Source organism: Oncorhynchus nerka, linkage group LG6 (genome assembly GCF_034236695.1).
Source record: "Oncorhynchus nerka isolate Pitt River linkage group LG6, Oner_Uvic_2.0, whole genome shotgun sequence".
NCBI classification, from domain to species: domain Eukaryota; kingdom Metazoa; phylum Chordata; class Actinopteri; order Salmoniformes; family Salmonidae; genus Oncorhynchus; species Oncorhynchus nerka.
In genome coordinates, this window is record NC_088401.1 from 83,879,160 (window position 1) to 83,891,669 (window position 12,510).

The 12,510-nt window shown below is 43.2% G+C and overlaps 1 protein-coding gene across 3 annotated transcripts; it reads right to left on the bottom strand.

Moving 5' to 3' along the window:
• Positions 1–275: 275 nt before the first annotated feature.
• gpr137 (G protein-coupled receptor 137) lies at positions 276–11,491 on the bottom strand. Of its 3 annotated transcripts, none has more exons than XM_029646810.2 (8): positions 11,387–11,491; positions 7,215–7,827; positions 6,920–6,975; positions 6,571–6,811; positions 5,042–5,191; positions 2,488–2,616; positions 1,841–1,956; positions 276–1,638 (listed from the first exon to the last, which is right to left on the bottom strand). In XM_029646810.2, the coding sequence occupies exons 2-8, from the start codon at positions 7,590–7,592 to the stop codon at positions 1,539–1,541; spliced, it is 1,170 nt and encodes a 389-aa protein (XP_029502670.2). In that variant the 5' UTR covers positions 7,593–7,827; positions 11,387–11,491; the 3' UTR covers positions 276–1,538. The 3 variants fall into 3 exon arrangements, with proteins under 3 accessions (XP_029502670.2, XP_029502671.2, XP_029502672.2); XM_029646811.2 differs by having other exon boundaries at positions 11,378–11,441; XM_029646812.2 differs by lacking the exon at positions 11,387–11,491 and adding an exon at positions 8,483–11,277.
• Between the last annotated feature and the right edge of the window lie 1,019 nt (positions 11,492–12,510).

Here is a 12,510-nt window from a genome sequence, read left to right on the forward strand (position 1 = left end):
ACAGTTCTGGTGGACATTCAAGTCAGCATGCCAATTTAAATCTAATTTTATTCCATGCTCCCTCAAACTGAGACATCTGTGGCATTGTGTTGTGCCAAAACGGCACATTTTAGAGTGGCCCTTGATTGTCCACCAGCACAAGGTGCACCTGTGTAATGATCATGCTGTTTAAGCAGCTTCTTGATATGCCACATCTGTCAGGTGGCTGGATTATCTTGGCAAAAATAAGAAATGCTCACTGCACAAAATTAGAGAAAAAGCTTTTCATTCGTATGGAACATTTCTGGGATCTTTTATTTCAGCTCATAAAAACACGAGAACTCTTTACATGTTGTGCTTTTTTGTTCAGTGTAATCACACATTTACACAATCTGAGTATATTCTGTTTAGCTATGAAGCACCTAGAAAATTCCCTTATAAAATGGATGCTGGTGAGAAGGAAGAGGTATTTGGTCCATAACTGCTAAAACGACAGGTGATATCTGATTAAATAAGTTAGTTTACTTCAATGTACAATCACATAAAATGACAAAACTAATCTGTTGTCTGCATTACTTATGAAAGTGGTCATGCCGATTTTTACAGTGCCTTTAAGCTAGACGGCAAGTAGGAAACAATACCTTTACAAAATAAATGACATTTAGTCCTGTCAGAAAAGTTGAAAATAAACTTTCTATAATGGAATGAATATAGCCTGAGTGTCAGTGTTTGTCCTCTTACCACCTCCGTTGACATGGCATTTTGTCCTCTTACCACCTCCGTTGACATGGCATTGACGGACAAGGAGTTGACATGAAATAGCACAGAGACTGCAATCAAATCTAATGAATACACAGGTCAGAGGACAAAACACATCGCGACCAATCATAGGAATAAAACCCCCCACAAAAAACGAGGCTCCGTTGGAGATGACGGTCATCAGTTGATCAATAAAAGAAAAGGTGCATAGTTACTCTATTTAGTGATGAGGTTGTGTTTTTTTTGTGTGCAAAAACACCAGTCAATTGGAATGGAGGTATTGCTGTCTGCAGCTGGAAGCGATCAAAGACAATTTATGCTGGATTTGAAAATGTGGTTTGAGGCTCCGTATGGGAGGGTGTGACAATTGCAGAGCCTCCAGAGGCCAAACTGAGCTCCGGACCACAATCGCCGTGCGCCTCCCCAAATGTTGTAACAATGCGGAGGGTTCCACATCGCTCCGCATTGACGTGATTGGGTGACGGTAGGCGAGGGCGGGAGGTTCTGTATAAAAACACAGTCACTTCCTTGACAACAGCTCGGCGAAGTACGGACGCGCCGACTCACTGTAAATGCTGCATGACCAAAGTAGATGTCGGATCGACCGCGCAGCGCCTTTTCAGCAACCTGAGATAGAGCGCTTCAGAATTTCACTGCAGACAGACAGGATCAAAGCGCGTCCCAAATGGCATCCTCTAACCTACATAGTGCACTACATTTGACTAGAGCCCTATGGTCCCTGGTTAAAAGTAGTGCACTATAAAAAGGGAATTAGGGTGCCATTTGGGACAGAGGATCAGTTAGTTCTGTGGTGTAGAGTAAAAGGAGTGGTGTTGGTTCTGGTCCGGAGGGTTACTGGCGAAGACGAGAGGTGTCGTCTCCTTGATGGATCCATACCAGCTGGTGAAAAGGAGACAACAGTGTGAACAATAAATAATTTGTTGTTGTAAATAACCATACAGATTAATTGATTATTACACAATTAAAGTAAAAGTCCAAGTTTAGGGCCAATAAATACCATTTTGAATTCAGAAAGTAGACTGAAATTCCAATTTCCATATGGTTTTGCACCAACCCGGGTAATGTTCAGACAGTTAATTACCTTTGGTGTGGATGTGAGCTGTTGACCCAAGGAACACCCGAGTCAGCGTCTTCCCCTGCTGGGTCATCAAAGAAGTACGGCCGGGGTACTCTGTTGCTGTTGGGCATACTACAGCCCTGCGACAGAAGGAAGAAACACGTCAGAATGGGCCTACACATACAAATACAGAAATGGAAACCAAACGTAGGGAGAGAGACCCTAGAGGTCTGGTCAGGAAACGTAGGGAGAGCGACCCTAGAGGTCTGGTCAGGAAACGTAGGGAGAGCGACCCTAGAGGTCTGGTCAGGAAACGTAGGGAGAGCGACCCTAGAGGTCTGGTCAGGAAACGTAGGGAGAGCTGGTCACCCTAGAGGTCTGGTCAGGAAACGTCTGGTCAGGGAGGAGAGCGACCCTAGAGGTCTGGTCAGGAAACGTAGGGAGAGCGACCCTAGAGGTCTGGTCAGGAAACGTAGGGAGAGCGACCCTAGAGGTCTGGTCAGGAAACGTAGGGAGAGCGACCCTAGAGGTCTGGTCAGGAAACGTAGGGAGAGCGACCCTAGAGGTCTGGTCAGGAAACGTAGGGAGAGCGACCCTAGAGGTCTGGTCAGGAAACGTAGGGAGAGAGACCCTAGAGGTCTGGTCAGGAAGGAAAGAGAACAGAAACTAACATCTTCTTGAGGCGGTTGGCGGACTCTGAAGATGAGGATGAGGAGGCTGGTGGGAAGCAGCTCCCATATGAAGAGAATTACACCGAACGCCAAGTAACCCCGGTCTCCCAGTTCACTACGCAGGTCAGCCTGAGGAAAGACAAGCACTGTGTTATTGTACATGTTTGAGGTAGAGACTACATTGCAGACGGACTCCAGAGTCACTGATCTAAAAATCAGCTTGCATCCCCAATAACTACAGACGACATCGCAGCGACAACGCTACTGATAATGTATCAACATTAGAGAGAGATTCTTTCTCAAATAGATCCCCTTAGACAGATTTTCCAGTGACATCTTGCCAATGTCACTGAATCAATTCAACCATTTTGTATGTTAACAATACTGAACAAAAATATAAAACTCAACATGTAAAGTGTTGGTCCCATGTTTCATGAGCTGAAATCATTTTCCAGACGCACAAACATATTATTTCTCTCAAATGTTGTGCACAAATGTGTTTCCGTCCCTGTCAGTGAGCATTTCAATAAGCCGGTTAAACAGCTTGTTCATTACACAGGTGTGGGGACAATAAAAGGAAACTCTAAAATGTGCAGATGTGTCACAACAACACCACAGATGTCTCAGGTTTTGAAGGAGCGTGCAATTGGCATGCTGACTGTAGGAATGTCCACCAGAGCTGTTGCTAGGCTCCCCAGTGGGTGGGCCTTTGTCCTCCCAGGCCCACCAATGGCTGCACCCCTGCCCAGTTATAGGAAATCCATAGATTAGGGCCTAATGTATTCATATCAATTGACTGATTTCCATATATACATACATTTATATATACACACACACACACACACATACCGGTACATACATACAGTGGAGAGAACAAGTATTTGATACACTGCTGATTTTGCAGGTTTTCCTACTTACAAAGCATGTAGAGGTCTGTAATTTTTATCATAGGTACACTTCAACTGTGAGAGATGGAATCTAAAACAAAAATCCAGACAATCACATTGTATGATTTTTAAGTAATTGCATTTTATTGCATGACATAAGTATTTGATCACCTACCAACCAGTAAGAATTCCGGCTCTCACAGACCTGTTAGTTTTTCTTTAAGAAGCCCTCCTGTTCTCTACTCATTACCTGTATTAACTGCACCGGTTTGAACTTGTTACCTGTATAAAATACACCTGTCCACACAATAAACAGACTCCAACATCTACATAATGGCCAAGACCAGAGAGCTGTGTAAGGACATCAGGGATAAAATTGTAGACCTGCACAAGGCTGGGATGGGCTACAGGACAATAGGCAAGCAGCTTGGTGAGAAGGCAACAACTGTTGGCGCAATTATTAGAAAATGGAAGAAGTTCAAGATGACGGTCAATCATCCTCGGTCTGGGGCTCCATGCAAGATCTCACCTCGTGGGGCATCAATGATCATGAGGAAGGTGAGGGGGATCAGCCCAAAATCACATGGCAGGACCTGGTCAATGACCTGAAGAGAGCTGGGACCACAGTCTCAAAGAAAACCATTAGTAACACACTACGCCGTCATGGATAAAAATCCTGCAGCGCACGCAAGGTCCCCCTGCTCAAGCCAGTTTATGTCCAGGCCCGTCTGAAGTTTGCCAATGACCATCTGGATGATCCAGAGGAGGAATGGGAGAAGGTCATGTGGTCTGATGAGACCAAAATAGAGCTTTTTAGTCTAAACTCCACTCGCCGTGTTTGGAGGAAGAAGAAGGATGAGTACAACCCCAAGAACACCATCCCAACCGTGAAGCATGGAGGTGGAAACATCATTCTTTGGGGATGCTTTTCTGCAAAGGGGACAGGACGACTGCACCGCATTGAGGGGAGGATGGATGGGGCCATGTATCGCAAGATCTTGGCCAACAAACACCTTCCCTCAGTAAGAGCATTGAAGATGGGTCGTGGCTGGATCTTCCAGCATGACAACGACCCAAAACACACAGCCATGGCAACTAAGTAGTGGCTCCATAAGAAGAATCTCAAGGTCTGGTGTGGCCTAGCCAGTCTCCAGACCTGAACCCAATAGAAAATATTTGGAGGGAGCTGAAAGTCCGTATGGCCCAGCGACTGCCCCGAAACCTGAAGGATCTGGATACGGTCTGTATGGAAGAGGGGGCCAAAATCCCTGCTGCAGTGTGTGCAAACCTGGTCAAGAACTACAGGAAACATTTACAATTACAGAGATCATACAAAGGTTTCTGTACCAAATATTAAGTTCTGCTTTTCTGATGTATCAAATACTTATGTCATGCAATAAAATGCTAATTAATTATTTAAAATCATACAATGTGATTTTCTGGATTTTTTTTTTTAGATTCCGTCTCTCACAGTTGAAGTGTAACTATGATTAAAAAAATTACAGACCTCTACATGCTTTGTAAGTAGGAAAACGTGCAAAATCGGCAGTGTATCAAATACTTGTTCTCCCCACTGTATATATGAACTGTAACTCAGTAAAATCTTTGAAATGGTTGCATGTTGCGTTGACATTTTTGTTTCAGTGTACATGAATAAAGCGCTTTACCTGGTCAGAGATATTGTACCAGTCAAAGTCAAAGGACTCCACTCTGTGATTCTGGGACAGTATGAGAACAGCCAGGTTGTAACATGCTCGACTAGCAAAGAGCAATATTACACCTGCTCCTAGTACTGCAGTCTGGCACACTGTTGTTCCCTGGGGGAAGAAGATACATACCAATCTGCACGTAGTACTGATTGGCTTGGAACTACTCATTCAATTCAACTTCAAAATGAATTCAAATAAAATTACGCTGACACCATCTAAAATATAACATTTCCACCTCCAGAAATAAACCCAATAACATTTTGGTAAAATTATTTTAACATATTAGACCATGCATGGTCCATATTATCAGGTATGTTTTTAGCAATAAGAACTTTCTCCACTATAACTAGATATTCTACTATAAGGTTGTCCCATTTCCCATTTACCAGACACTTCCTCCCAATTAGCTTGGGGATACGGTTAGGAATAGCTAGGTCAGTTACAGTTAGTGGAGAATGAATGTCATAAACACATTAATTATTTTAGGGAAGAATCACATCCCTGACTAGAGAATACAAAATTGTTCCGTTGAATTCGCTTTTAAGGAATAGCTGATTAACTAGTCTGGACTCACCTTACTGTGCAGGTAAGGGCTACAGTCAGGACTCACCTTACTGTGTAGGTAAGGGCTACAGTCAGGACTCACCTTACTGTGCAGGTAAGGGCTACAGTCTGGACTCACCTTACTGTGTAGGTAAGGGCTACAGTCAGGACTCACCTTACTGTGTAGGTGGATATCTACAGTCAGGACTCACCTTACTGTGCAGGTAAGGGCTACAGTCAGGACTCACCTTACTGTGTAGGTGGATATCTACAGTCAGGACTCACCTTACTGTGCAGGTAAGGGCTACAGTCAGGACTCACCTTACTGTGTAGGTAAGGGCTACAGTCAGGACTCACCTTACTGTGTAGGTGGATATCTACAGTCAGGACTCACCTTACTGTGCAGGTAAGGGCTACAGTCAGGACTCACCTTACTGTGTAGGTGGATATCTACAGTCAGGACTCACCTTACTGTGCAGGTGGATATCTACAGTCAGGACTCACCTTACTGTGCAGGTAAGGGCTACAGTCTGGACTCACCTTACCGTGCAGGTGGATATCTACAGTCAGGACTCACCTTACTGTGCAGGTAAGGGCTACAGTCTGGACTCACCTTACTGTGCAGGTGGATATCTACAGTCAGGACTCACCTTACTGTGCAGGTAAGGGCTACAGTCTGGACTCACCTTACTGTGCAGGTGGAGATCTACAGTCAGGACTCACCTTACCGTGCAGGTGGATATCTACAGTCAGGACTCACCTTACTGTGCAGGTGGATATCTACAGTCAGGACTCACCTTACTGTGCAGGTAAGGGCTACAGTCTGGACTCACCTTACCGTGCAGGTGGATATCTACAGTCAGGACTCACCTTACTGTGCAGGTGGATATCTACAGTCTGGACTCACCTTACTGTGCAGGTGGATATCTACAGTCAGGACTCACCTTACTGTGCAGGTAAGGGCTGGTGGATGGGGAGCGTTGGGTTAACAGAAGCAGTAGTGCAGCTAGACAGACAGCCTCAAAGATGAAAAGCAGGTCGTTGACCAGCACTCGTATCAGAACCAGACTCCATGTTTTAGTTCCTGCTCCTCCACTGCCCCCGTTCCAGCCGAGAGCAGCACACACCACGTTGACACACAGGAACACACCACTCAGGGTGGTGTAGAAGCACCGCGCCCAACATCTGAAAAGAGTGAGACGTGTCAATGCAAATGTTTTAAATAAAGCTACTTCAAAACCACTAAAAAAAGGACACACAACAGCAAGTCATTTTTAGGGAAGTGGAACTCACAGTCCATTGCCGGGCTCAGTGTCAGGGTTGTACTTCTCTCTCACTTTGAGTAATACCTGTACACACAAAGGAGAATAGAAACCAGACGATAGTTCAAGTGAACACATACTAGTCTTTAACAAATACTTAGATAGTCTCAGAACCTGAAAACCAAAACTTGCGTGCGTCGGCCAGCTTCTCGATTTAAAAATCTGTCACGAGTGTCAAGACTAATGCTTTCATAACAAATCATAACTCAGAAAAACTTGTCCCGCAAGCATGTCATATGATCTAAGATATAATATATGCGTCTTACCTGAGTGAAGTAGAGGTTGATGAGACTGAGGGTGAAGAACTGCAGACAGACAGGGAAGCAGTAAAGGAGCCAGTAAAACACTGTGGCCAGGTGATTGGCTTCCAGGGCATTATGGAAGTAGAAAGAGAACAGAGTGGTACGAAGAGCCGCCCAGAGAAGACAGAGGAACAGAAACCCACTCTGGTAGCTCCAGCGCTTGTGTCGGTAGAGAAAGAGGAGCCAGAGCTGAACGTAGACTACCAAGAAGAGACATCCGTAGAGAGTAGTGTAGAGGATGGTAAATCCAAGCTGGACTGATGGGGCCACGGCCGGGTGCAGAGGGAAAGGTGTAGGCAGGGTAGAGTTAGAGGGTAGAATTGGTGTGACTGGAACTTCCATTGAGGTGAATGGGAATAGACTGTGTCACTCACTGTCTGGCAATAAGATAGTTATTTCCCTTGTATATAAAATGATCAATAATGATCACATTTATTAGCGTTCGAAATAAACACGGGAGGATTTCAGTGAGTCCATTTTTTAAAAAGTGCGATTAAAACAGTATCTTCAGAGTGGTTTGAATAACATGGTCCTCTGCCTCAACACTTTGTCACTGTGGTAGAGGTAGTAGAGACAACTGTAAAGAGAGACAAAAAAAAACGTTGTGAAAAGACAGAAACCCTACAGTAGACTACACTGTGACTTCTTGGCTATCTTTATAAAAAAAGGAGCTCGTTATGCAATACATGGAACTCAGTGTACAGAACAAGTTGTCACAAGAAAAAGTTGTACAGCTGACTTAACTTAAGGCGCTTACAGACGGGCCGCGGGTAAACGGCAATTGAACCGCGAGGAAATCCGCCTACCGTGTGTAGTGACAAACGGTCCCGGTTGTTGTCAGCTCGAATATTGTCATTAAAAACATGGTTTGATTGGTTTACAAGATGATCGCCGCTCGAGACATCGGCTAATTTCATATATGAGCACCGCTTACTGGAGCGAACAGCACTGACCGTGCTTCTTGCGTTTTCCGCCTGCTGCGCTACTCCCATTGAAGTCTATGAGACCCTCGCTGCCCATCTCTAAGCGCCTTAACGAGCCACCAGCCTGTGGTTGGGGAGTTTGAGACATAGCTAGCTGAGTAACAGTCCAACTTAGTCTGATTAAATCACGCTGTAACACACAATTAATTGGTAACTTATATACAGCCTTAAACTAATAACTGCAAACTCGTGCACATGTGCCTTTCCAAGCCCAAATGTTGAATAACATTTCTTTTTAACTTTCTCTACCTGTTTTCTGTGCGATTTGTCTTTCAGCTGCTCGAAATGTGAGACAAAATATCCACAGAAAAGTATCGTTCAGCCGACCTTTAGAGCCCAGGTACTGACTGACGTTGGCGTTTCTATCACCTGGCCCATGAGCTAAACAGTTCATATACACCGCCTTCACAAAGTATTCATACCCTTTGACCTTTTCCACATTTTGTATTACATTTAGATTTTTTTGGGGGGGTCACTGGCCTATGCACAATACCACACAATGTCAAAGTGGAATTATATTTTTCGAAATGTTTACCAATTTAATAAAACAAATTTACAGCTGAAATGTCTTGAGGTAATAAGTATTCAACCCATTTGTTATGGTAAGCCTAAATAAGTTCAGGAGTATAGATGTGCTTAGCAAGTCGCATAATAAGTTGCATGGACTCTCTGTGCAAAAAAAATGTGTTTAACATGATTTTTGAATGACTACCTCATCTCTGTACCCCACACATACATCTGTAAGGTCCCTCAGTCGAGCAGTGAATTTCAAACACAGATTCAACCACAAAGACCAGGGAGGTTTTCTAATGCCTCACAAAGAAGGGCACCCATTGGTAGATTAAAAAAAAAGAGCAGACATTTACTATTTTTTTGAGCATGGTGAATTTATTACACTTTGGCTGGTGTATCAATACACCCAGGTACTACAAAGATACAGGCATCCTTCCTAACTCAGTTGCCGGAGAGAAAGGAAACCGCTCTATTACAGAGTTTAATGGCTGTCATAGGAGAAAACTGAGGATGGATCAACATTGTAGTTGCACCACAATACTAACCTAATTGACAGAGTGAAAAGAAGGAAGCCTGTACAGAATAAAAATATTCCAAAACATGCTTCCTGTTTGCAACAAGGAACTAAAGTAATACTGCAAAATATGTGGCAAAGCAATGAACTTTTTGTCCTGAATACAAAGTGTTGTGTTTGGGGCAAATCCAATACAACACATCACTGAGTACCACACTTTTCAAGCATTGTGGTGGCTGCATCATGTTATGGGTATCATGTTATGTTATCATGTTACTGCGGAGCTTTTTCTAGATAAAAAATAAACAGAATGGAGCTAAGCACAGGCAAAATCCTAGAGGAAAACCTGGTTTAGTATGCTTTTCACCAGACACTGGGAGGTTAATTCACCTTTCAGCAGGACAATAACCCGAAAAACACATGGACAAATCTACATTGGAGTTTCTTACCAAGCAGTCAATGAATGTTCCTGAGTGGTTGAGTTACAGTTTTGACTTAATTCGGCTTGAAAATCTATGGCAAGACTTAAATGGTTGTCTAGCAATGATCAACAACCAATTTGACCGAGCTTGAATAATTTTTTAAAGAATAAATGGGCAAATGTTGTACAATCTAGATGTGGAAAGCTCTTACAGATTTACCCAGAAAGACTCACAGCTGTAATCGCTGCCAAAGTTGATTCTAACATGCATTGACTCAGGGGTGCGAATACTTATGTAAATGAGATATTTCTGTATTTCATTTCCAAAAACACGTTTTAACATATTCATTATGTGTAGATGGGCGACAGAAGAAAAAACATATGATTTAATCGATTTTGAATTCAGGCTGTAACACAACAAAATGTGGAATAAGTCAAAGGGAATGAATGCTTTCTGAAGTCGTTGTACCTGCAGACTGCAGTTAGACTGCATGCATTGCATGCACACATGTTCGTTCACGACTGAAGGCATGAGCACATGACGGAAGTACATGCAGGCAATGGGCATACTAACTAGGTTGTTCTTATTATGGCTCAGTCTAATGAAGTCAAGCAGGCCATTTACATGGTTTTGTGCATGTGCCAGGTAATTGAAATGTCAACTTTAGTACCGGTGGGGTGATACTTGGTGGTTCAATCTGTGTTTCAAATTCGCTGCTCGACTGAGGGACCTTACAGACAATTTGTCAACACAGATGGTTTGTTTTCGTAGCAGGTTAGGTTAATTAACGTGGAGGTTAAGTGAATTAACGTAGCAGGTTAGGAGAATGAGGTTTCAGTTAGGGAACATAGTTAGGGTTTGCTACAGTTGTCAACAACTGCTGTCCCTGACGTCACCACTAGAAAGAGCTGTAGGTTTACGCCATCTAGACAAACGTAGAAACGTAAACAAACCAGGGTGTCTCTTGTTGTGATTTGTCCTATATTTATATTGTATTTATTTATCTATTTTAACCCCAGGACCCCGTCCCCGCAGGAGACGTTTTGGTATGCCGTTATTGTAATTAAGATTTTGTTATTAACTGATTTGCCTAGTTAAATGTAGGTTTAATCAATAAAAACACCCAGCGCTCTAAGAAGTCAGGTTAACAATGCAGGGCTTGTCTCAAATGTCGACCATCTAAAGGACCAACACCACCGTCAACCGGTAGATTAAGTAAAAATGTATTTTTATTCAACATTCTGGCTTGTAGTAAAACATTTAAACGATTTTGCAGTCATTAGTTTGAGGCTGTTTATACCAACTAATTGTGTATTACAGCCTGATTAATAAGATTGTCCAAATCGGTGTTGTTTACATTCTACATTGGGGATTTCCCACTCCAACTAGGCGACTTTATCCCTTTCAATTTAACCCTCTTCACAAACTAGCAGCTGAAAAATATAACCCGAAGACTAGCTAAACTAACCTAATCTTCAATGCTGACGGTGTGATTATCTGCGTAGCTAAAATAACAGCGCGATAACGTTAGTCAGCCAGCTACAGTCAGCAGCTAATTAGATCAACTGGCTTTGTGAAAACTCACGTTATGTGGGCCAGCTAACGTTACATCTTTCTTTTACTCTCTAGCTCAATAGTAATACATACATTGTGGCAATGTTAGTTTGACCAGTTACAAAATAAGTAAATACTAACATTTGTTACCTTATTCGAAGATATCGCTCCGGACAGGGAGGTTGACAAAATGTAATCTCGATTTACTTCCTAGTAGTCAGACATGACGTAGTACAGTGGGGGCGGGGTTTACATTTAAAGCAACTACAGTACCAAACCTGTAGGGGTCAGCTTTGTTCTATTCTCTCTGTGATCACTCTTTCGATCAACGTCGACCCCAGGGGGTGCGTAATGACCCTACACACACACACACACACACACTGTGAAATGCATTGCAGGTAGCACCTCATGATGCTAGTTGAGAGAATGCCAAGAGTGCGCAAAGCTGTCATCAAGGCAAAGGGCGGCTATTTGAAGAATCTCAAATATAAAATATATGTTCATTTGTTTAACACTTTTTGTTTACAACTGTATATGATTCCATGTGTGTTATTTCATAGTTTCGATGTCTTCACTATTATTCTACAATGTAGAACATAGTAAAAAATAAAGAAAAACCATTGTTCTAAAACTTTTGATCGGTAGTGTATATATATATATTTTTTTTAAGTACACAAATACGAACCATTGTACACCATGATCATACCACATCCCTTCCTCAGGTTTCACTCAACAGGGGGAAGGCAGTTTCCTCTTACGGAGCGAGATGCAGCTTTAAATAAATGAAAAGGTGTGTTTGAGTTGCCTGTTTCTGTAGCACTCAGCCTATACGTACTCACCAAGAGTATTGGCTGGATGCACTATGAAGTGGTAATGCCTCTCTCTCTCTCTCTCTCTCTCCCTCTCCCTCTCTCTCTCTCTCTCTGTCTCTGTCTCTCTGTCTCTCTGTCTCTCCCTCTCTGTCTCTCCCTCCCTCTCTCTCTGTCTCTCTGTCTCTCCCTCCCTCTCTCTCTGTCTCTCTGTCTCTCCCTCCCTCTCTCTCTGTCTCTCCCTCCCTCTCTCTCTGTCTCTCCCTCCCTCTCTCTCTGTCTCTGTCTCTCTCTGTCTCTCTCTGTCTCTCTGTCTCTCCCTCCCTCTCTCTCTGTCTCTCTGTCTCTCCCTCCCTCTCTCTCTGTCTCTCTGTCTCTCCCTCCCTCTCTCTGTCTCTCTCCGTACGTTTTGACTTTCCCTCTCATCCCTTTACACTCTCTTATCTCTGTACTCCTTTCTTCATC

Excerpts from the sequence above, each read along its gene's own strand:
- gpr137 (XM_029646810.2), bottom strand. The coding sequence starts at position 7,592 with ATGGAAGTTCCAGTCACACCAATTCTACCCTCTAACTCTACCCTGCCT. Across the intron at positions 6,812-6,919 it reads ACTGAGCCCGGCAATGGACT|ATGTTGGGCGCGGTGCTTCT; the intron begins GTGAGTTCCACT and ends CACTCTTTTCAG. Across the intron at positions 1,957-2,487 it reads GCCAACCGCCTCAAGAAGAT|GGCTGTAGTATGCCCAACAG; the intron begins GTTAGTTTCTGT and ends CTTCTGTCGCAG.